Genomic DNA, 25828 nt, shown 5'->3' with positions numbered 1-25828 from the left:
CAACCGCATCCAGGCATGACATCTAATGGCAATGCCTGAACCTGCTGTCCTTGAGGTGCCTTCCACAGTGTGGGAAATTAACCTCATGGATGAATTGGATACTGAATGAAAAGTGGTCATTAAGGAGGAGAAAGCTTTGCACTCCTCATTAGACTTGGACTCTGGGATTGAGCTAGTAAGTTCATTGATTAATTCCCTTTGTAGCCTGGTAAAGTGGGACAAATAGTTTAACACTCGCAAGGCAAAGGTGGATGAAGCATAAACTCTCTTTCCAAACCTGTCCAAAGCCCTAGACTCCCTGTTAGGGGGATGGACAGCAGAGCTTTCCTGAGCTAGCTCCTTCTTGGTGGTTGCTGCAACAACCAAGGCATCTACTGGGATTCCCTCTAGTCCAGAATAGCCTGTCTAATGGACCACTAAGTATCTTGTTACCCCGCTTGAGTATGGGCTCTATGATGCCCAGGTCATTCCATGCTCTGGAAGAAACTAAGTCAGTAAGAGGATCTGCAGGGGGAGACTCCTCTGGGTTAGAGTTTTTGAAAGACCGTCCATCTCTCTGATGGAGAATCTCTAAGATGTATGCAAAACAGACAGTCGGGTGGAGATCTACGGGATCTCTTCCTCGAAGTCAGCATCAATACTGACAGATTCCTGTGGAGAATCCAAATGTCTCCTTTTACACTTCTTCAGAGGGACCTCCCTAGTGGGATGCTCTGGGCAGGTATCAGAAGAAATCTAGGATTCCACAGTAGGGAAGGATTGAAGGCTTTCAAGCACAGGCTGAGCCAGTGGTAGATGAGAGGTCTCAGGCACAGACTCTGTGGACGTAGGGATTGGGTCCGATGGAGGGAAAACCAGTAGTCCCCTAGGATGGGACAGGACCCCCTCTACCACCTTGAAAGCAGATGGACTACGAAGACCCAAGACACGCCCCCTTTGGAGCTGAAACTGTTGGAGCAGACCTCTCTGGAGCCCCCACCAATCATCAGCTCTGAGGGGGGAGTCTGAGCTGAGCTGTCAAACACGGAGGCTCTGAGGGTAAGTGACAGCTCTGAAAACTTCAGTCTCAAAATGAACCCCCCCCCCCCCCGGATCCGACGTCTAAGCTTCAGCTCTGAGATGCAATGGGCCCTGACACCGTCAGAGCCAAGCTCGTCACAGGGTGGCAGTCGGACTGCAGGTAATAACCACTACCAGATCCGACATCTTGATTCTCGAGGCCATCGGATTCGACAACTCCAAAGCAGGAGGTCAGATCAGAGAAGCAGACAGGACAAACTGGAGAATGTCTGCTCACAGATCCAGAAGAGGATGGAGCTGGAAAAGACCCCATCTGGATCTGTGCCTTCAGAAATTTCCTCATTGGTCTATCCACCTCATCTTCGGATAAGCTCGAGGATGACCTGACGGAGGATGCTGAAGGTGGCCTGGACACTCTTTGGGGGAGGTCTCTGAGTAGGGAGACTTCTGCACAGAGACACCAGGCTCCAGAGCAGCAATGGGAGCATGAGCAGCCGAACGGAAAGAACCCAGGATAGTCGGATCCGAAGGCCTCTGATCCAATTTTTTAGGTGCCTTTGTTGGTGGCTCTGAGGAGGACCAGGGGAATGTTTTCTCTGGTCCCTGGCCTCCTTGTGCTTCCTAGCAGGGGTTTGAGCCCCTGAAGTAGATGGTTGAGCAGGAGCAGCAGAAGAAAGAAGCAACCCCTTAAGCACCAGCTTGTTTCTGTGATCCATCAATGCCCACAGATTAAATCTCTCACAAACAGAGCAGGAACTAAATGAGCTGGGCCTAAACAGTAGATGCACTCCCTGTGGGCATCAGATAACGGAATCTTGTGCCCACAGGAAAGGCACTTTTTGAAACCCAAAGGTTTGTCAGGTTTTTCATCAATGACAAACCCAGTTAGAGACTTGGGAAAACAACAGAGGAAAAAGAAAAGGAGCAGAAGTCCGGACCACACAGAAGAAACACACGGGAAAGGAAAGTACAAGCTACTACAAACTAGAAGGGGAGAAAGAGAAGACAATAAGAGTCAGAAATATGAAGGGGTAAAAGCCGACTTAAGAAAAAATATCCACAAACCAAATGAAAGGAGCTCTAGCGACACAACCTCAATTCTGAGGATAATCTGGGGGAAATGAGGCATTATGGGAGAGAGAAGAGGAGCTCGAGCTTCGAATCTTCAGCTTGCAAAGCATCCAAGTCAGATCTGGAACCGCCACAGGTAGACAAACAAATGAAAATTAACATCAAATCATTAGATTCCTTTATCTTTCAACATGGATAAAGGGTGGAAATGGAATCCCTGACTTGTCAGGGTTGAACATACAACATGTGGGAGCTGGAGGACTGTCAGAAAAAGACTCTCCAGTGCTTAGGCTATCTGACACTGCTCAGCTGGAGATCTAGAGATGTGCCTAGGACTCTCCTGATGGTCTCCACATGAGGATTATTAAATGCCATTATACTTTTAGTAGAAAGGGAGGATAAATGTTTCTACCTCACATGTCTGTGGATGGCCTGACTGAATTACTGGCGTTTATTGCAGTGATTCATGTTATGCCCTTCTGCCAGAACAAGGTTGAGGATGCCAGTGCAGGTCTTGGGCTGTTACTGCCTGGTATATGGACACACAAGGCTTAGATGTAGACAAGGAATGTGGAAATATTTTACTGATGACAGGTGGGATTAAAATCCAAACTATACAAAGACAGAAAAAAAAAAAAAAGTGTCAGTTTCAGGATCTAGGTGCATTTTCCTAGGGTGGCTTGTAATGCCACAGCAGGCTCTGGCATACGGCAATGCACTACCAAGCAAAGCTGTTTCACAGAAAATACTGAAGTGGAGAACAAAGAATAAATACAATAGACAGCCACCAAAGAGGGTACCTGACATTAAAATTAAATCAAGTTTCAGCATTACCACTGTCAGACAAACTTGAAAAGAGAAATTCTAATATCAAGCTTTCTCATCACAATTTTGTTTTTCTTCACAATATTAAATGCTGCCATGGAGAAATAAGTATTTGTAACACGAAGCACAAAATTCAAAAGGGAAATGCAGTACTCCAAAGTTTAAAAGCAAAAAAAAAAAAAAAAAAAAAAAAAAAAAAAACAAAAAACAAAAAAGTCATTTCTGTAATGATAAATTTGTCGGTCAAATCTTGACATAGAACTTGTATACAGTCAATTAACACCTCCTCTCCCCCCTACCTAAGGCTGGTAAATAATGGTTACTTCACCACTAAATATAACAGACAGCGAAAGGAAACTAACAGTTTTTTAAAGCAAACCAAGAAAAAAAAAACATACTTAGAAGGAAACAATACTGGACACCCAGAATACCTACACTTTCCTGAGAAATCATTAGTAACAATATTTAAGCTTTCCCTTTAGAAAAATACTCTCTTATACAAGCTCAGTCACAGATCAGCTGTCCTTGTCTAGTAAGCCCTAGAATCATTTAACATTAGTGCTAGCTGTCTGACACGGATTGCTTCTGAGTTTCAGTTCACCCAGCAGTTATGAGGGGTTGCACCCAAATGTTAAAGGGATAAAGATATTGCATAAATTGATGAAATATTACCTACTGCTTTACATGTCTTTACCATTCAATTTATCTAAAGCTTAAAAAGACATGTTTTCAGAGGACCTAGTGTACAACCTTGAAGACGACAACAGATGTCACTGGAAGTAGTACTATAGACTGCACAAGGAACTGAGCACAATAATCACAGCTGTGCTTCAAGTAATCACTTAACCACAAGAATACAACATGATTCTTTAAGATGATGATGGGGTCAAAAAAGTAGCCAGCTGAAAATGCAAAGCTAATAAAGGGAATAACAGCAAAAAGTTATCAATATAAAATAATGTAAGATGTTCCCACAAATTATACATTTTATATAGTAGATGATGTGCTTATCTCAGTATGATCCACTTATAAACAGCTAATTAGAAAATCCTTTCTATTGTCATACTGTCTGGCAGCTACATCTCATTAAATGTGGCTTACTTCTAGATATGCCATCCGAGTGATATACTATGCACTAAATAAACAAGTAATAATTTGCCAGCAACAAACAAAAACAGCTGTTTATCTGCTGGGTTCAAGAAAATTATAATGAAGTACCCTGTGGTTAACTTTATCATGAAAACATTTCATTTCTGTGCATTTTTATTGTACTCAACTAACGTCAACTCTTCTTCTGAGTCAGACACACTCAATTCTACAGTTTTCTTTTGTTTTCAAATTAAGTCTTTCAGCTTCAGAGTACATATTTTTCTTTAGTTTCAAAATTAAGTTTTCACTGCTTTGAAATACATACGCTTTAAAAAAATAAACATTTTTATATATCAGAAGCTTCAATTAGTCTGTGAAATCAAAAGCAACAATAAACACAATGCTGAAAAAAAATCAGGATGAACCATAACGGGCTCAGATTCTTTTTCATCACCTCACGTTCTAGATTTGTTGTGTTAGCAGCTTTCTCCAGCATTTCCTCCTGTATGACTTGAAACTGACTTGTTCTCTGTGCCATCCGGGCTTGCAAAGATGAAATTTCTGCTTCTGCTTCTGCAAGGCTTCCTTGAAGTTCTACAATCTGAGCAATATATCTTGAGCGCTCCTTTTCAGTCTGTTTAATAATGGGGTCCAGTTGCTGCCATTTCCTGTCTTCCTCTGCCAAAAAGAACAGTTTACACAAAAACAGATAAATTTACAAACACTACTAATAAAAAAAATAAATAAATATAAAGCCAAAAGAAAAGGTCTTTAAGGTCCTTACAATTGGTCAAATAGCAGGCAAATGAATATCCCATTTTGCTTCCAGCCCATGTGAGCTTAGAGCTGGAAAAAGGGCATATTCTCTCCACTTCTGGCTGTTTAAACTCTTTCTTTCTCTTACATTCCCTTTAACATATAACAGTGCAATGTTAATTAAATCTCAGCAACATGTCAAGTGAAGAACACCTGCTAAATTCCATTATGAAAATAACCACCTTGCAACTTCAGCTCAAAATCACCTGTGTTAATCTCAAAAGCACTGATTGTGAAAAAAAAACAGACTGACCTCTATAACAAAGTGTTGGCCTATAGATTCATAGCTGATTGCCATGCTTCCCAAGGTGAAAATCAAACCCTGTACCATGTGACTGTGACAAACACCTTAACCATTATGCCAGGATGTATACGTAGACCTCAGGTGGAAGACAGAGTCTGATCCTCCATTTAATGAATTTATCAAAATTACAGGTTCAAGGTGGTTACTAAGCTATTAGCCCAACAGCTGTTTTCAGCCTCACCAAGCTTACCCAAGTTTGCCAAAATATTGCTGATACATTTCAATACACCAAGGAATTTTACGAGTTATGGCATAGGCTTGTACACATCAAGCTTTCACAGGCTGCCCTTTTCTATTACTGTTCACAAGTGCCACACCAAGAAATAATCTGCAATTTCCCATCCATTGGATCAAGTTACACTTGAATATGGTTATGTATGAGCTTTGTTTCACAAGGATAGGAAGCCTGCTCAAGAGAATAGATAATCTATGAGAGACACATTACGTCCTACTGTTTTTCTTAAAGAGCTATTTGCCATTAAGATAAGTATGAATTGACTAACTTGTGATTGCAACTGTTGGATACAAATGAATTACTTTCTAATTAATTATTAAACCACATTTTATGTTCACTATTTTAGCTGCGGCTCATAGTTCTAATCTACATATCTTATGTTCAGATACTGACACCTTTGTATATAGTGATAGTTGCTATTTATCTATTAAAAAATAATAATGTTCCGACTTCCTTCATCAAATCACTCCTACTAAAGCTTAAACCCAGATCTAACTCCTCAGACAATCTCCCATCCACTTTCCTCAAATTAGCTGCTGAATCCATAGCCTATCCAGTAGCCCTACTAATCAATAGATCTATTAAGGAAGAAAAAGTCCCAGAGATTTGGAAGTCCTTCTTCACCATCCCCCTGCATAAAGGTGGGAACTCAACTGAACCATCAAACTTTCGACCAATTGCTATCCTCTCTCCTCTTTCCAAAATACTTGAAAAATGTATACACTCAACTCGTAAACTATCTTCTCCAGCATAAAACTTTCTCAAACCCACTCAACATGGCTTCCCCTCCCTTACCATAGCACTACTACAGCCCTCCTGTCATTTACACACACAATAGCTGAGGCCCATGATAAAAATCATCTTGTATCCTGCCTTTTCCTTGACTCTCTAAAGCCTATGACACTCTCTCTCATCCTTTACTTCTAACTAAACTTTCTAACCTCAATGCATCTCCTTCCGCCCTAGCATTTTTCTCTAGTTACCTGTCTCAAAGACAACAATCCGTTCGATAGCTCTCCTCCTGCTCACACTACCTCCCAGTTACTACCGGGGTACCCCAAGGTTCCATCTTGGGTCCCCTCCTGCTCAATACCTTTACTAATGAACTTCACACTTCCTGCAAACAATCTGCTCTAATTCAGTACGCTGTCGACCCTACTCACCTTCACTTCCAGCAATATCATTGACCTCCACACTCTTACCCAGGAAACCTTTCTATCCATTGAAAAGTGGCTGTCTGATAATCTACTCATCTTGAACCCAAAGAAAAAAAAAAAAACTGCTATTCCTCCCTCGTTCTCTCACTCACCTTAAATCTATCTTTCTCTTCATATCCTCCAGTAAATACCACCATACAACCTGACACCCACACAAAGCTTCTAGGTGCCATTATTGACAAACTCAAATTTAACCTACATATCCTTCACAGTATAAAAAAAAACTCACCAAAAATTGGGTATGCTCTATCGAAACCATAAATTCTTAACCTCTAATGCTAGACTCTCCTTGGCACAGGCTGTTCTTCTCCCCTCCCTTCTCTATGCCACCCCAATCCTAATATTCAGTCCACTACCCTGGCCAAACTCCAACAAACCACAAAATTGCAAGATTTGTCACAAACTCTCCTTATAACTCTCACCATTGCCTTGCACTCAATTCTCTTCAATGGCTTGAACTTCCACAACTCCTATCTCATTTTCAAATTACTCACTCTATACTCTACAAACAATCCTCCTGCCCTGCCTCTCTCCTCCTTAGTATCCACATATACTCCCACTTGCCCACTCCATACCACTAATCAGCAACTCCTTGACATCTACAAACAAAAAAAAAAACTATTGGTAAGCTACTGTATAAATCCCACTGTATCCCAAGCTTGGAATAAACTTCCATTCCACATGTGCTCGATTACTCACCCTATACACTTTAAGAAAGAACTCAGACTTCATTTACTTAGCACTAAAACCTGCACCTGTCATGACCCTACCTAATCTCCACTACTCTCCTTTATCTAATCATATTTGCTTTAGCATTTTATTCTGCCTCCTAATACCCTTTTCACCTCATGCATGCACATTACTATACCACTTCATAACTGTTATTAACAAATAAAAAGGGGGGGGGGGTATTTTTATGCAATTGTAGGTCAAACTGCAATATGTATGTAGTGCATGTCAAACTGCAATTGGTATGTATTTGCAAACCAAACTTTTTGTGTATAGTTTACTGTATTGTAACTGGAGCTTTTGTCCTCGGGTCTCCACTGAAAATGGGTCTCTGGCCCAGCTGACCTAACCAGGTTAACAAATGTCAATAAATAAATAAAAAAATTAAAAAAAGGGAAATTTTTATTATTTATTTAACATTTGTTTACCGGGAAAGTCTGACTTGGAACAAAGCCAATTTTTAGCAGAGGCCTGGGAAGAAACACTCCAGATGCATGTCTCCGTAAAATTCCTGCCCTTCTGCCAGAAAGATAATAAAGCTAACAAAGTTAATTTTAGACACAGCCATAACAATTTTAAATCTTCTATAGGAATCAGCCGTGTCTATAAAGCCCAACACTACTGACAAAAGTGGTTGGTGGCCAAACAAGACCTCCCACAGTAATCAAGGCTATCAAGAAACACCAAGGCCACTTAAAAATGAAAATAAACTACTGCTATGCATGCATGCTCACCATAAATAATATATATGCACTCACCGTAGTAGCTGATCTGTGAGGAAACTCTCAACAAGAAGGTAACTGGAGAATTTCTCTTTTGTTATCTCCAGCTTAACAACATTCTCTCTTTTAGTTACATGAAGGAAGGGCTGCTGTTGAAAATTCAGGCCATGTCATACAACAGGCTTGGAGATTGTACTTAGCCCATGTGTCAATAAGTTTACTATCCCCCCAACAATAACTCAGTGACCACAACCAGCAGAGCATGAAAAAAAATAACAAGCGAACACATAATAAATTGTACAGCTATCCAACTTAAAATAATCTCTACTTACAGTCACAGGATGGATTAGCCATCCTGGCAAATAGGCAGTAGAACTGTAATAAGCACTAAGTGCAGAAGGTTTTGTTGCAAATCAGCTAATGCAGTCAGTAAAAATCTGTTATAATCTGGAAACCTTCCATACTGGTTAAGTCTTGGGAACAAGTCCAAGCAGTAAAAATTAAACCTCATAGGAAGATTCCTGCAATCACACTCCAAATAACAGTGCTTGCCAAAGATGTATACTGATTAAGTGGCCATGGCAAAAATGTCTATAATGGAGGCATTTGAGAAGTAAGTACTGAAAGTAGTCACCTGTGGTCTAATGGCCTTTGACAGCAGAAATTTGTCTAAAGATGCCCAAATGCCGGATAGCAAAACACAACACTGTTAATCTATTTGTAGAGCAATTGTTTGAGCCACTTTAGGAGCCTTTCTTAATTGTCCAAAGGAGAAAAGCAGCTGTTTTGTCATTCTAAACACACAAATCCACTTCAGGTAAAATCTGACCTGGCAATCAACAAGCCAATGTGAAAAAAAAATTATTCCTAGAAATCATACCCCCAAAGAAAACTGAGACAAATGCAATAATTTCAGGAAAATTCTGATTACATTTTAAGAAGAAACTGAGTCTGTCCTAAAGGATACCTGAACTTTGTAAATAAATAACATGAGTTCCCATCAGATACAGACCAGTAGATCACAGATCCCATCAAAAGTGGGTTTGGCACCAAGAACTGTATTTCTTCCAAGAAACTAATGCCGCACACAGTGAACCAGTGGATTCAGTTGGGGCATGGTCAAGTCTTTCAATCAAGAAGCTCACATCCCAAGGTGAAAAAAGATTCAACAACAGTGGGTTTAGGTGCAAAATCCTTTTATGGATCTGCTGAATCAACTTGTGCTGGGCCACAGTTCATTCATCCACAAAGTCTCAGTGGACAAGACTTGCGAGCCATGCAATTTTGCAGTGGAATATTTATTTATTTTTATTTATTTATTTAATTTTACATTTGTTGACCGGGATAGTCCGACTGGATGCATGTCCATTTTCAGCGGAGGCCCGGGGAAAAAAGCTCCAAGGGTAAGCATATACAGCATTACATAATACCAGCATGACATATTACAGACTATTTACAGAGATTACATAAGTAAGCAAGTTAAACAAGTTCCACAGGTTAGAGTTAATCCTCAGCGCAAGTCAGGATTAAATTAAATTACACAGCAAACTGGTTAACAGATTTTTTACACATTCTAGAGAGAGTTAGCCAGGCTTCATACATTGACATAGCCAGTTAAGTGACAAATGTTTGAGTCTAGTTTTAAACTGACCTAAGGTGGAAAGTAAGGTAATATCAGCTGGAAGAGAGTTCCAGGATCTACTTACAGAGTTTGCAAATAGAGAGTCACCGGCTGTGTTATTAAATTTTGCTAGTCTGAATTAGTAGTTTGTTAGAGGATTGAAGCAGTCTACGATTGTTATAGGGGGTGATAATATTTTTAAGTGCAGGAGTATTGTCTGGATTATAGAGGATTTTATAGGCCATAATCAGTTGGTTATACTGGATTAGGTTGGGTAGTTCAAGCCACTCAAGCTGATTTATATTGATGCAATGATGTGTCCTAAAAGGCAGCCCAGTGGCAAACCTGGCAATGTGGTTGTAGCAAATTGAGAGTTTGTTAAGGACAATCTTGTTTAAATTCGGCATACAGAAGGGTTGAAAGAAGGTGAGAGCGAGCTATGGCAATTTTAGCTGGAGGGGTTAGGAAGGCTTTTATTCTGTAAAGTGACCCTAGTTTTTTATTGATGGTTCTGATAGTTTGGTTAACACGTAGGTCAAATTTTAGATTATTGTGTATAATGACACCTAATAGTTTTGTAGAGGGGTCAGGGGAGATTATTGTGCATAATGACACCTAATAGTTTTGTAGAGGGGTCAGGGGAGATTATTGTGCCATCATTTGAATTCATGGTAAAGGTGAAAGCTGTAGACTTGCGTGTTGGTGAAAATAACAGCATTTTAGTTTTTTTGGGATTTAGGATCAAACGAGGTTGAGAAAGCCAGTTTTCTATTGTATTAAAGGTGGTCTGGGTAGCTGACCATAACTCTACTGGCGATGTGGCTAAGCAAATCAGAGTAGAGTCATCAGCATATTGGATACAGCTGACTTTTGGGATGACAGTATAAAGGTCATTAATGAAGATGGAGAACAACAAGGGCCCTAGTATAGAGCCTTGTGGTACTCCAAGGGTGTTAGGTAGAAGGTTAGAGTGTTTGTTTTGCCAGAGGACAGCCTGCTGTCGACCATTCAGGTAGGATTGAAACCATTGAAGGGCTCTAGTATCTAGACAGAATGTTTGCAATGTGTGGATTAAAAGTTGGTGATCAACCAACTTTTAATCCACACCCTGCAAACATTCTGTCTAGATACTAGAGCCCTTCAATGGTTTCAATCCTACCTGATGTCTGTCTGCCTGGGATGACATGCTGGACAAGCCACGCTGCTTCGCAAGGGACGGCTTGCACCTGTCACCCCTAGGCTTCCGGATATTGGCAAAGGCTCTTGCCACCCCCATAGTGCCTTTTTTAGGCAAGGCTCAAATTCTAAACCTACCACCCTAGAACACAAAAAAGTAAAAAAACTAAGGGTAATGCTGCTCAATGCCAGAAGTCTCAATCTCAAGATGCACGCACTCGAGGCCCTTCTCAGTATGGAGAACATCGATGTCTGTGCTGTGACAGAAACCTGGTTCAAGGCTCCTGAGAGCACCCCAGCACTAGCAGGTTTCACCTCATATCATGCGTTCCGGCCCCAAAATCCGGACAACACCAAGAAAGGAGGGGGGGTGTCCATATTCATAAAGGACACCCACACCTCAAGGTTGGTGGCAACGCACGATGCATCGGAGACCATCCAGGTGCAATTAACCATAGGCAAGACTGCTCTGAAATTTGTAGCATGTTACAGGCCACCCTCTCAAACTCAGTAACCTCACATGGCCTTCCTGAAAACAATGGAGGGGATAAATGTTATCTCCAAACACCATCATACTAGGTGACTTCAACTACCCTAATATAGACTGGGAACACTACTCAAGCCCAAACACTCTAGCCCAAAGGTTCCTGGAGTTCATAAACTCAAATGCCATGGAACAACTAGTCACCATCCCCACAAGAGGAGAAAACATACTTGATCTCATCATCACGAACATGGGATCACAATGTTCAACACCGGAAGTATACCCCTCACTGGTGAGATCAGATCATAAACTAATCTCGCTGGAGGTCCTCATCCCGCCCCCACCTGAAACAAAAAAGACCACAGTGAAAAACTTCTCAAAAGCCAACTTCACACTTCTAAAAACTAGTGTGGTCTCCTTTAAGGCCCCTGAGCCAGTGGTAAACATTACTCAAACCGCTGAATCACTTACAAATGCCTTCTACCAGCACCTACAGGACTGCATGGATCAGGCAATCCCAAACAAAACTAAGACTCTTTGCACCAAAGGCAAGCGTCCAGTCTGGTGGACCCCAGCCATAAACAAGCTCTACAACAAAAGGAGGAAGCTACTACAAGATAGAGCAAAATCCTTGAAAGGTAAGACACCTTTGATCATTATAAGAAAAAAACTAAGAGCTCTCATAAAATCATCCAAGGCAAATTTTGAGAGAAAAATCGCCAAGGATTCAAAAGACAATCATAAGGCCTTCTTTAGCTATGTTAGAAACCTAGGAGGAAACTCCCAGATATGCTCAGAATTAGTTCAAAATGATGTGAAGATTACCGAACCTACACACATTGCCAACATACTGGCTGACAGGTTCAGTGCAAACTCCCCCCCCCCCAAAAGGAGAGATATCTATACCAGAGGATTGTAGCCCCCCAAACATCTCCAACGCCCAGGTGAGAACTGCTCTCTCCAAAGCAAAAAACACAGCATCCATGGGACCGGATGGTGTCCCGGCTGTGTGCTCCATGAACTCAATGAGGAATTAAACCCGCAGTTAGGACAGCTGTTTAATCTTAGCCTCACCTCAGGATACGCACCCAAGGAGTGGCGCACGGCGACTGTGGTCCCACTTCACAAGGGCGGTGCCTCCACTGACCCTGGAAATTACCGTCCCATTAGCTTGACAAGCCTTATCTGCAAAGCCATGGAGAGGATCATAATGGAACTCATAAATAAAGACATAGGAACTTGCAGACTTTGGATCCAACCCAGTTTGGCTTTGTCAAAGGCAGATCGTGCCTTTTAAACTTGGTTGACTTTTGAGACAGTCACCAAGGCCATTGATGAGGGAAAGGCAGTCCATACAGCCTACCTTGACCTGGCAAAGGCCTTCGACACAATACCCCACTCAGGTATCATCAAAAACTCATCAGCTTGAATGTAAACCCATACATCACAAGATGGGTTGCAAACTGGCTAAGTGACAGAACCCACAGGGTCAGAGTTGCTGGAGCCATGTCAGACTCAAAGCCTGTCACAAGTGGTGTCCCACAGGGCTCAGTCCTGGGTCCACTCTTGTTCGGCATCTACTTTTCTGAAGTACAAGCAAACACAGGAGGGTTATGGCTGACAAAGTTTGCAGATGACTGCAAACTGGGCCATAGTCGAAAACACATCTGACACAGATATCCTTCAGAAGGGCCTCACAGAAACGGATAACTGGTGCCAGAGCCATGGCCTAAAGTTAAATGCCAAGAAATGCATAGTCATACCCTTCGGGAAAAACAAGGTTACCCCTAGCTACCATATAGGTGGCAATCCACTGAGCACAGAAGAAGTCATCAGGGATCTGGGGACCCAGGTTGACAGTAGCCTTCGTTTGACACTCATGTTGCTAAAGTAGTTAGGAAAACCTTCTACATTGCCCACCTGATCATGAAGGGATTCACATCTAGATCAAGGGAGGTCATCGCCCCTGTACTCATCACTCATTAGACCTATGATTGAGTACAATGCCCCATTCGGAATGTATCTGACCAGACACCTGCAGCAGCTGGAAAGGCCCCAAAAGTTCCTCACCAAAAGGATAAAGGGTCTCAAAAATATGTCTTATGCTGCCCGACTGAAAGAACTCCAGCTCTATTCAGTCTCATACCGCTTGCTCAGAGGTGACCTGTGCCTGACATATAAGGCCATGTCAAACCCTGATTTGATGAATATGCTTCACCTCAAAAAATCTAGATCCCTCAGAACCACAAGGGCGGGAGACTTAAACTTTGACACGGTTATTAATAGAACATGCTGGAGGGACAGATTCATCACCCCAGAGACTCCCTATGCTGTGGAACAAAATCCCGGTACATGTGAGGCAGAGCACCTCGCTGGCCTTGTTCAAGAGGAATCTTGACCAATGGATGGGGGTTCGGGGTATATCGCAGATATACCCCAGGGATTACTTCAGTGTCACTGCTTGACAGAGGCACAGCAAAATAATAGGCATAGTTTTATTCAAACTAAAGGGGTGGCGAAAGCCAAATAACTATGGGCTAGGCTTATAAATGCCCTTGGGCAGATAGCCTAGTATGAACCTATGAACCTATGAACCATATCGAATGCCTTGGAAAGATCCAAGAAGAGGGCTGAGGATATATAATTATTGTTGCGATTATGGTTTATGGCATTGGTAAAGGCTAGGAGGGCTGAAGTAGTGCTGTGATGAGGACGGAAGCCATGCTGAGTGTCTGCCATAAGGTGATTCTGGATTAGGTGGTGCATGAGTTGTCTATGAATACATTTTTCCATAATCTTTGCAAGTGGAGAGAGTATAGCTATTGGCCTATAATTGGAGAATTCAGTAGAGCTGCCTCCTTTGTGAAGTGGGATTACATAGGATATTTTCCAGATGGTGGGAATTTTAGCTTCTACTATGGTTCGACTGATTAGTATTGAGACTGGGTAAGCAATAGAATCAGCTGATTTTTGTAGGTACTCGGCAGGGAGTTGCTCAGCAGAAAGTGTAGTGGGTTTTAATTTTTTGATCAAGGTACGGATAAGTGAAGTGGCGACTGGTTGGAAGCTGTATGCGAGTAGGTTTCTAGGAGTGCTACTTTCAGGACCAGGGGAGCTAGGAGGTAGTTGGCTAGCTAGGGCTTGAATTGTCTCAGTAAAGAATCGGTTAAAACTGTCAGAAACATCTTCAGGGCTTTTTATCAATAGTAGCAGCAGGGATTGGGGTTGAAGTTTGTCCAGGATGTAGTAGATTATTTTAACCTGCCCAAAACTTCTGAGGGTTATTTTGATTTACTGTATGTAAATTACAGTAGTATTGTTTTTTGTCTTGTAAAATTGACTTTTTAGTTTCGTTCCTGGATTGCCTGTATTTAATGTGATCTTGAGGGTTTTTAGAAGAACGCCATAAACCCCATGCTTTGTTTCTAAGGGTAATTTTGAGTTTAGACTCATTAGAAAGCCATGTCACAGTTTTTGCCTTGGTTCTCTTTGAACGAACAGGTGCATAAAAATCAAGGATCTCAAGGAATTTGTTGTTAAAGTATGCTACTGCTTCCTCTAAGGGGAGGTGTTTTAGAATAGACCAATTACATGAGTTTAGTTTTTGTTGGAATTTGGCAGGGTCAAAGTTTTTATTGTTTCTAACCTTTCTGAGTAAGGGTTGTTGGGAATTCATGGTTTTGTGCTTAATTACATATGTGAGAAGGTGATTGCTTAGGCCATCAAGGAGGGTACCAGAGGTGTACAGTTGGGGGGTGAGTATTTATGAGTACCCAGTCAAGTATGCTTTCTTTTTGGTTGGGTTTACCTATCCTGGTAGGGGGTGGATATAATTTGTGTAAATGCATGCGGGTTAATATGGGTGGTTGGGGATTCTGAGGAACAGGTGCCCCAGTCTATATTAAAGTCTCCAAGTAGTAGGGTTTCTTGGGGGTAATGACATGATAGCCAGTGCAGGATATCTTCAAGTGTAGATATATTGTTACCTGGGGGAATGTACATACAGATGATATTAATGCATTTATTTTTATTAAGTTGTAATTTGGTGGCAAGAATCTCTGACTTATTAATCTGAGGTGGTTGTATTACATCTATGGTGACATTCAGCTCAGATTTATACAGTACAGCTACCCCACCCCCCTTTCTTGAAGCACGATCCAGCCTGTGGTGTATGTTGTACTCAGGTGGTAACACTTCATTGTCTTTAGTGTTAGGTTTTAACCAGGTTTCAGATAAACAGGGAATCTCAGGGGAGTGGACATCCAGAAGTGCATGTAATTCATGTACCTTGTTATTAATGCTTCTAATATTGAGATGACAAGCTAGGAAAGAATTAGTTGGCCTATTAATTGGAGGTTTGTAGCTTAGATTGCAAGTAGAGGGAGTATGTGTATCTGAAGTGGGTGGGCCAGGGTTGGGGTGAATATCACCACCAAGTATTAGGTTGAGTCTATACTTGGTGATGAACTTCAGGAATTTGTTTATTAGTTTGTGGTAGTGTTTGGATCTAGAGCTAATGTGCTTGGGGTTGAGATGTTGATAGACTGAACAAGATGTTGGATAGGATCAGGTACAAGTATGGTTGAAGGTGGAAGGATTTACAGCTGGGGTGATAGTATGGCCTTTTGGGACCTGAAATCCCGTGAGAAATTGGTTTTCATACAAGGTAAGGAGGTATGGTGCGAACAAGAGGGGTAGTAAAGAGGAGTACATCATTACCTGTGATTCAGCTAGTGAGTTAAGGAACTGTTTTACCTGGTGATGCAACACCAGAAGATAGAGTGGTGAGGTAAAGGTACTGGAAGGGGGATGGGAGAATGCCAGATGAAAGCTAATAGGTGCTATTAAAATGTAGGTAGAAGAATGGTAGTGGGTGGAATTATTCCAGATGAAAGCAGATAGGATCTAGAAAGTGGGGGGAGTGGCTATAGTACTATACATTTAGAGGTACTGGGGGCGGGAGGGGAGCGAGGAGAGCCCGAGCGTAGCGGGGCTATTGCAGTTTACAAGGTTTCCTAAGGTGTCCTAAAGCTATAAGGTAAGTATTATAGCTCTTAATGTAAGAGTCAATTTACGTAAGTTACAGGGGAAGGAAGCAAACGCTCAAGTAGAAAAAAAGAGCCCTATGGCTGACCAATGTGGTGACATGCTTAATTACAAAGCACTGTAAGTGAAAGCTTAACAAATGCTTTTTGTGTGCAACCTACTCTGTTTAAATGCTGAGAGAAACTGACTGCAGTCCTGTAGACACCGTTTTGTAGGGAACTGTAGAGTTCAATCCGAGTCACACAAGGTCAGCCAAGGGGGGAAGAGATTGGGAAATCCTAAGCACCTAGATTTGAAAAATTTAATTCAATTTGAATAATTGAAATCCATATCAAACAGCTGCAAGAGAAAAGCAGCACCACTTCAAGGAAAAGAAAGCAGACCATAAAGGTATAAGAAATCCCTTTGCCTAAAAAGAATACCTCTTCCAGTTAGCATGGCAACTCCAAGACAGTGAGTTGCATTTATGGCAAGATCAAGGGAACAAAAGAAGCAGCCAAGCCTTAAGGGACAATCAAATGGCACTCAAACCAAGTAGTATTTCCCAGGTCTGCACTGGGATAGCCACCTACACTGCCAATAATTAGTTCTGGCATTTATATACCACACTGTACATTTAAAAGAAGTGTCAAATAGAAGGGAGAAATTTGTAAAAGAATGCTGCCACAGAGGAGTTAATGTGCCCATGAATTCTCTCATGCTCATCTGAGTACAGGAGTATATTTCCCAAATTATCTCCAGTAAAAGAAAGCAACTGAGGCTCAGAGAGTCAGCTAGTACACACAGTTCCCCAGAGATCTGAAGAGTTCTTATAATTCTCCTGATGACAGCCACTGCCAGATACATCCCCTATTTGAACAGAGGTAAGACTTGCACATACCATCTTTGCTTGATTTCACTGCGCAATATAGACTACTGACCTTGCTTAAGCACAATGGACTCTCCCTTCTGGAGCTTTTTCAGCAAGAAATACTGTCTGTAGACCTAGCTGGTTTGTATGGATCTTTTTCTCCTGAGGGTCCACTTTCCATGGACAATGAAGACATTGTGGTGAGCTCCTCAACCTGCTACCAGAGCATCTACTTGTCAATATTCGGCAACTGATTCTCCTGCTGGGAGCCCAATAGTCACAATGACATTAAAGGAAAACAGAAAATGTTGCAGCTCTGTAATAAGGTTCTTCAAAATAAAGATGATTTTTTTTATCAAAGAGCTAATTCTGTAATCTCTTGTAGCTCACCATGTACAGCAGCACCTGCATTTTGAATGGCTTTCATCAGACCCAGAAGGCACATAAGGGTACAAACCTGGACTCTGCTATAACCTTACCCATTATGCCAAATGTGTGACCACTTGGTCCATTCTCCATAGGCAAGAGAAAAATAATGAGTTCCATCTCCAGCCTAAAAGAGGTAATCTTCTGTATCAGAACCAGAGATCACCACTCACATTTAATTGCATTCTTCAGGATCGCCAAATATGGGAATGGAAACAACCAAGCCAGACATGCTACTAATTAATTCCTTCATATGGCCACCACGAACCAGTCATTCAGGTAAGGAAACATACAAAGCTCTTTTTCCTGCTAAGGCCGCTGGCATAACATCAAACACCCTGGGTGCATAAAAGATAACAAATTTCATCATTCTGCATTAAAAATGATACACTTAGCAAAAAGAAAAGAAAGTACACTTGTGTAAGTAAACCTTACCGTAACGGTAGATGTTCAAATGATCACTGCTGCAATAGCCTTAGATACATGGGTTATATCCTGCAAAGGACTTAATAGCCAGCCAGCTTCTAAAGTTTCAGGACCTTCCCATGTGCTCAAACTGTCAGGCAGCTCGAGCTGAGTTGACTAAAATACAAATTTGGGCACAAAGCCCTTTAGAGCTTTCTTGCCAGCAGAGACAGGGAGGTTGAGTCCTGAAAGGATAAGGCTAGGAACAACAAAACATAAATATCCACACCATGGCATAAAAAAATCCACCAAAAAACAAGGGGATAGGTGGAGGAACCAGCTACTGCAGCAGTGATCATTCTAAATTCTGTTATGCTAAGTTTTACATGTACAACTGTACTCTCTTCAGAATATTGCTCACTTGTAGAGTAGCCTTAGCTATATGGTTATATTATCTTAGCTAATGTCATTTAGGAGGTGGAAGGAGAAGAGTCCATCCCTGGAGAATGATCCTAGCAAAGCTTGATCTGGACCAAGAAAAAGAATTAAGTGAAAGTATGCACAGAGGACCAAGTAGCAGCTTCTAGAATACTTCTACAATCCAACCCTTTCCAAAAAGCTATAGCTAAAGCCAAGGCCCTACTAGAGTGGGCCTTGACCAAGCCTGGAAAAGTTTTGCTATAGTGAGTATAACAAAAGGTAATAGCTTTACACATCCAAATAGAAATAGTCTGTTTTGACACAGGCTGTCCCTTCTTAGCTTCACAAGAACTGAAGAACTGATCTGAAGGTCTGAAAGACTTAGCTATGTCAAATAGTACACAAACTTTCTCTTCTCCCTCATTTTTAGGCTTTGGATGGAAAACGGGGAGGTGCATACGTTACCTTAAAGTAAACTTGAACACCGCCTCATGCACGAAAGAAGGATCAGTTCTCAAAGAAACCCTGTCTCTATAGGAAATAATACTGGGTTGACTCAAAACAATAGCTTTTTACTCAGATACCTTCTTTCAAATGTCAGAGCAATTAGTAAACCTGTTTTCCATTCCAAGAACCTCAACTCAGCCAGCTTTGCTGGTTCAAATGGAGCAAATTTTAGCTTATCTAAAATAGAATTAAGATCCTAAGGAGGATGGCACTGGTTTTCCTGGAGATCTCTTGTGCAAAACCCCTTTCAGGAACATTTTGACATGAAACTGCATTGAAAGAGAAAGATCCATGGGTAAAGATGCTGAAATTGCTGATAAATGAACCCTGACGGAGGAATAATAAAGGCCATACGATAACTCCACACACAAATAATGTAGACCCCAAGAACAACTAGCCTTTCTTCCCTCCATTTGTACCTGCTGCACATTCTTAATAAACAGGTGCTTAAAAGGAATTAAAACCCTAATCATTCAGATCCATCAAAATGGTTGCACATGGAATAAGAAGTTAATTTCAGCTCTCCCAGTCTGAAAACAGAAACGCAGAGAAGAAAAACAGTGAACTCATTTATTTGGGTAAATTTCAGTAACTGGCTAGTAACTTGCACTGTCTGCATGCCAGCAAAAAAGAAATTCAGAGAACCTGAAAGAAAATCAACCAAAATAAGGTAAGGAAAAAAAAAAACACTGGGAAGAATTCTGCAGTTTTTCAGCAAAAGCAGTGCAAGCTCCAGCTTTGGTGGAAGACATGACTTCCAGTAATCTAGAGGAAAAACTAAGTCAACTGCACTCAGAGCTTATTAAAATAAACAAAACGCCGATGGAATTTGTCAACTCAAATAACACAAAGCTGAAAAAAATGGAAGCAGCTTTAAACAGATATTCTGATGAGGTGATAAAACTGCAAAAATCAGAGGATGAAATGAAGATAAGGATGGCCAAATATGAAACTGTTCAAGAAGATATGTTTAAAAAAATAATAGAATTAGAGAACATAGCACACACGGAAAACACAAGATTTTCTGCTGTACCAGAGAAGCAGGAAGGAATAAACTACATGAGTTTTATGAAAGCACAAATAAACAACTGGACTGGTGTTCCACAGCAGGAGCTGTTAATTGAAAGGGCACATCATGTGTATGCTCCAAACCAGGCCATGAGAAAGCAACCTAGAACTTTAATAGTTATGGTACAACCCTACCAGCAGGAGGACAAAACTAAAAGTAGTAGCATGTTTGTGAAAAATTATTGCTCACTGTACACCAGCAGAAGAGGAGTAAATTTATACTACTAATCAGGGAATGTCAAGAAGAATGCATGAGATTCCAACTGCTTTATCTACCTATCTTCAGAATATTCTTACCTGTAGGGACAAAATAATTTTCTGATGCAGAACATGCTAAGGAGGAAATACAAATGTTTGTCCAACAAAAAGTGAGCTGTGAAACAAAAGAAAATTCTGCTTCTTTTTCTTCTGGTAATAAAGACCACTGAGAAACTGTACCAGTGAAAACTTTTTCAGTGTTTCAACAGAAAATGATTGACAGACAGAAAGAAAGCACAAGAGCTGACTAGAAGAACCAAGAGTACGTTGGAAGGGAAGCAGAAACTGGATTTGGGAAATGGAGATAAACAGGAATAAAACAGGCAACTTGGAAATTGACCAATACACGTGGGATTATAAAGCATTCATTATATTTGTGAAACATGACAGAACAAGAAAACATGGAAATATTGGACTTTGTTGACTAACTTGTAGAGGACTCTAAAGCATATGCCCTACTTCATGTTATTAATGTTTAGTTGAACACTTAGGAGAGAGGAAGAGGAAGGAAAGAGTTAACTAAGTAAAACAAACCTTTGTTTTGTTCTCAACAGCAGTATTTGTATAGTACGTGATATTTTCATGCTGTAAAGTAAAGTTTTCTAAGTTATTTCCAAGTATAATTGGATAGTAAAAATAAACAGGTAGTCCTGCTCATTTCCTTTTCTCTTTCTCCTTGTTCAGTTTTAAGAAATGAAGGCACTGCAATGAAAAAAAAAAAAAAAAAACAGAAGACAAGTCCATTCAAGAGAGTATGATGCAAGAAAAAAAAAAGCGCTTTTTCTCATTCTTGTATAGGGGAATGACTGGATTAAGGCCCTTGGCTTCATCTAGTAACATGTTTTGAGAAAGCAAATAAACACTGAATATAATAAAGCTCTCATTTAGCAAATAAATACTTGTAGAAGCAACTCTGTATCTGGTTCTCATATCTCCATGGAGACAATCCGATAAAGACCAATAAAAAAAGAATACTTCTTTGTTTTAATGGCTTTCTTTCAATGTCTAGGAGATAATGTCTTCTGAAAGTATTCAAGTGTTTTCCCATTCTGGGAGAGCAATAAAGAGGAGACAAAACCAGACAGCCATTAGTAGAAGCACAGACTGTACCATGTGTCACAGGCTCTCAGGAGATTGCCAGGCTAGTGACCAGGAGGTCAATTTAAGCCTAGATGTTTCATCCCAATGTTAATACCACAGAAATGCTAGTCAACACCCAAAATTGCATTTAGTGATGACTGCCGTCCAGGAGGGTTGTGGGTGCTATACCCAGTAAGAATTTACAGTGCCCCATCCACTCGTCTAGGCTCCTCTTGAACATTGTCATAGAGGTGCGCTGTTTCACATGAATTGCTAGCCTGTTTCAAAAATGCGGCAGCCATGGGAGCTAAATATGTCTCTCCAGCATGTCTTATTTAAGTCACAGGCCATACTTGCGCTCCTGGAATGGGTAGCCCTAGTCCTGCTTGATTTCTGGACATGCAAGTTCTTTACGTTTGGGTCTTATATTGCTCTGTAGGCTAGGCATAAGTTTCCCCTAAGAACTCAATATGATATGGAGTATGGTGACAGGGAATTTACTAGGTCTGTGTCTTAGCCCGGATAACTTTCCTTTTAGGTTAACAAAAGTCTGAGTGTGTAGCTGTCAGTTTGGGACAATTGCTCTTATTAGGTAGGTAAAATTTCAATATTTGAAGTTGTAAATAGTTTTGCATGTTAATATTAACTTAAGTTTTTAGGGTGTATTTGTTTTTGTTTGAAAGCTTTCAATAAAATAAAAAGTTTTGTAGGATGTGACATAGGCTTAAATGGATATGACAATAAACAACTGTATAAAAGGTCAACCTGATACACATTTGTGTGTTTATGTAACACAAAAGCTGGAACTAGATACTTAAAGCTTTTCATGCATTCATAGGTGTTTACTAGGCTAACAACCACAAGGGCCTTTTTAAGCTTAGCCATGCATCCCACATCTCTGACATGTTCTGGTACCCTTGATAAGTGCAAGCAGGAGATTAAATATTTACAAACAGGGGCCTGGGAGATGAACCATTTACTGGCTGCCTGTGTCCATTAGAGATACAGGTGGCAAATCAGGGATGACGTTTCCGTTCCCCATCCAATTGTACAAGTTGCACTTGAATTGGGATAAGGAGAACCTCTGCTTCACATGGTTGGGGAGCCTATTTCAGAAAGGGATACACACCTGTCCCCTCAGCAGGTCCTATTTAAATTACAAGCAAAGTTTAAGTCTTTAGAACAGATAATTATAGTGCTGTTTGTTTTGTGGATATACAGGAGGTACATCAGAGTGGGGTCTGACAATGCCTTATATGCCAGACATAGATCTCCCCTCAACAGTCTGTAGGAGAAAGAATACAGAGATAGAGCCTTGAGGTGGTCTGCATAGGACATGTTACCTACGCTCTGTATTCTTTTAGTGAGGGACCACTTTGGATGTTCCAAAAGTTGCATATGCCTGGTTAGGTACATACAAAAGGGGACAATATACTAAATGATAGGTCCAATGACTGCCGAATACAGTAAAGCAATGAATTCCTTGGACATAAATACCATACCTTTGTTTACAACTTGCACAACACAGAATGATTCCCTCACTACTGTAGACACGTGATGGTCAAAGGCTAGGCTACTGTTTAAGTGCGTTTCCCCAAGTCCCTCACTACTGGGTCAACTCTTAGGGATGTGTTGTCAATATGATAGTTAACAGGGGGGGGACTTCCCAAAGGATACTATTATGCATTTCTTAGCATTTAGTTTTAGTCCATGGTTCTGAGATCAGTTGTTTGTCTGTGTCAGCCCTTCCTGGAGAACATCTGTGTTACTGTGGGATTTAACAACAGCTACCAATCTGCAATCATCTGCCAGTTTAATCAGCCAGATGGCACTGACATTGGCCTTGACTTCAGAGAAGTAAATGTCAAAAAGGAGCAGTCCCAGGACCAATTCCTGAGGGACTATGCTTGTGATGGGCCTCTTTGTAGAGGTGACCTCCCCAATTCTAACTTCTTGGGTCCTGTCTGTGAGCCAACCAGCTAACCATCGATTGACATAAGGGTTTGTACCCAACCTCTTTAGTTTGTCAGCAATGCTAGAGAGGGATATTGAGTCAAATGCCTTGGCTAGGTCAAGGTAGGCAGTGTGAACTATTCTGCCCTCATCCATTATTTTGTTGACCTTCTCAAATAAGTTCACCAGGTTGAGTAGGCATGCCTTGCCTTTGACAAAACCAAAATAGGTTGGGTCCAGTGTCTGGAGGATTCCTGTGTCATTTTTGATCATTTCCATAATAATTCTTTCCACAGCTTTGCATACAAGACTTATGGGTCTGTAGTTTCCAGGTTCTATAGATGGCCCACCTTTGTGCAAAGGGATGACTGTCGCTATTCTCCATTCATGAGGCACAACGCCTGTTTGGAGGCTACAGTTAAACAGCAATTCCAGAAGGCCTGGTAAGGTCATGTTTCATGCTATTTATAAGGCATCCGGGGATACTGTCTGGACTTATTGATGCAGTGTTTTTGGCCTTAGAGAGAGCATTAAGGACCTGTTCCCTACTGATAGCAGGGAGAATTATATTTGATGGTATTTCCTGTAGAAGGGTTGAGGGGAAGAGAGTTGTAAAGTTGGAGCCAAATTTGTTGACCAGCAGATTTGCTTTATCTTCTGGCTCATTATAGGTGGTTCAATTTACAATGAGCTCTGCATACAATTTTGTATTGCCTTTGAGGTTAAGGACATAGCTAAAAATGCCTTCAGTTTGTCCTTGGCCTGAGAGGCTAAACATACCTCAAATTTGGCTTTGGTACACTTTATCTGTCCTCTGAGTTGTTTGTTTAGTTTGATGAGAGTGCTTTTATCCTGCTGGGTGCTGCACCTCCAAATTTTTGCCATGATTTTCCTCCCTCTGTTATACAGCCTAATGATTTTGAAATTCCACCGGGTGGCTTGTTTTTTTTCACTTAGTTCTGTACTTCTTCCTGGTGGGTACAGCTGCCTCTATGCAGCCATTAAAATGCTGGTACAGGGTTTCTCTGAACAGTTCTGCATATACAGCAGTGTACTCAGGGTTTATGGGGGACTTTACATTTTGTTAGGTTATCACTTAATAGCAGGAAGCTAGCCTTAGAGTAGTTCCTAAATAGTCCATGGTTAGCTGGGGTTCCAGGTTTTATTTCTACTTCAAAGGAGACCATTTTGTGGTCTGACCTTACCAGAGGAACATTACACTAAGGGGTGTGCAGCACTCTCCCACATTAATGAGGACCAGATCCAATGAGGTGGACCCCTGGTTGGTGTAGTGACAATCTGGTCCATGGAGTTTTTGTTTAGAAAATCCAGGAATCTCTGTGCCTGTACGTTTGGTGTCGTATAACATTCCCAGTTAATAATGAGGTATTTAAAGTCAACCATGAATATGGTATTGGGTTGAATGGCGAGTGCTTCCAATAAGACTGAATACATGGTATGGGATTTCTGGGTCATAGAGGGGACCTATAGCTTGCAAGGAAGTGGTATTGGATTTTCCCTATGGTGATTTGAGCACGGAGAAAATCAAGTACAAAGCCCTGTTTGAACAGCCCTCAGGTATATTTATTTTTGATGCAAATCAAGCAACTTCCACCTTTAGTGGTGGGAATAAATTTTTAAAATAATGACCCTTTCGATATTACCTTTAAATATTAATGGTCTCACAGATATTCAAAAAAAATAAACAGAAGTGAACTATATTAAAAATGTAGAGCGCAAATAGCTATGCTACAGGAGACGGATTTGGAAAGGACTACACATGTAAATTTGATAAAGGAAAGTTTTCAGGACAGTTACTCAGCGGAATACCTGTGACACAGGAAAAGAGGAGTACTTATATTAATTGCAAGAGCAGCTCCAACAGTGATAGAAGATGATAAAAAAGATAATAATGGTAGATATTTAGTACTAAGTGGCTACTGGCAAGAGTTGAGGATTACACTGACATGCATTTATATTCTAACTAAAACTGCTATAATGGAGCTTAAGAAAATTCTGGAAGAAAAACAGTTTTCAGCAGGGAATGTTACTTATAGGTGGGGACAGGAATTTGATTTGCGAAAGAGATGTGTCTGGGGGGCTCAGAAGGGAAAATATAACAAAGGAGGGTAGATTTTTGAAGAAATCTATCAAATTATTTGGCATGGAAGATGTGAATTCAGTACTGAATTCAGAGCGAATTTACATATTTTCCAAGATACAAAAACTGGGCTAGGTCAGACAGAACTTACCCTTCATAGGAACAAGTGCATTTAACTGAAAGTTTTGATATGCATCCAATAACTATTTCAGGTCACGTGCCAATAATAACTAAAATAAAACCTCAGGGTAATGAAATAAAAACAAACACTGGCACTTTCCCACCAATCTGTTGAAAAGAGAGGAATTTAAGGAACGCTTAGAGTTATTACACAAGACAGATTTTTTTTCCTGAAAATATAAGTAGGGAATGGGATAAAATTAAAGTGGAGTTTAAAAATCGGGT

The 25828-nt window shown here is 40.8% G+C and overlaps 1 protein-coding gene across 1 annotated transcript in view; it reads right to left on the bottom strand.

Annotated features, from left to right (window-relative positions):
• The window catches only part of CCDC18 (coiled-coil domain containing 18), a 2776331-nt gene that overhangs the window by 2166323 nt on the left and 584180 nt on the right, over window positions 1–25828 (bottom strand). The window contains exon 5 of the mRNA XM_044086821.1: window positions 4460–4683. Within this exon, the coding sequence (XP_043942756.1) occupies window positions 4460–4683 (224 nt within the window). The remainder of the gene's footprint in view (window positions 1–4459; window positions 4684–25828) is intronic.

This window comes from Protopterus annectens, chromosome 10.part0 (genome assembly GCF_019279795.1).
Source record: "Protopterus annectens isolate FY-2018-M chromosome 10.part0, PAN1.0, whole genome shotgun sequence".
Classification (NCBI taxonomy): domain Eukaryota; kingdom Metazoa; phylum Chordata; order Ceratodontiformes; family Protopteridae; genus Protopterus; species Protopterus annectens.
This window is presented reverse-complemented; position numbering and strand designations above follow the sequence as displayed.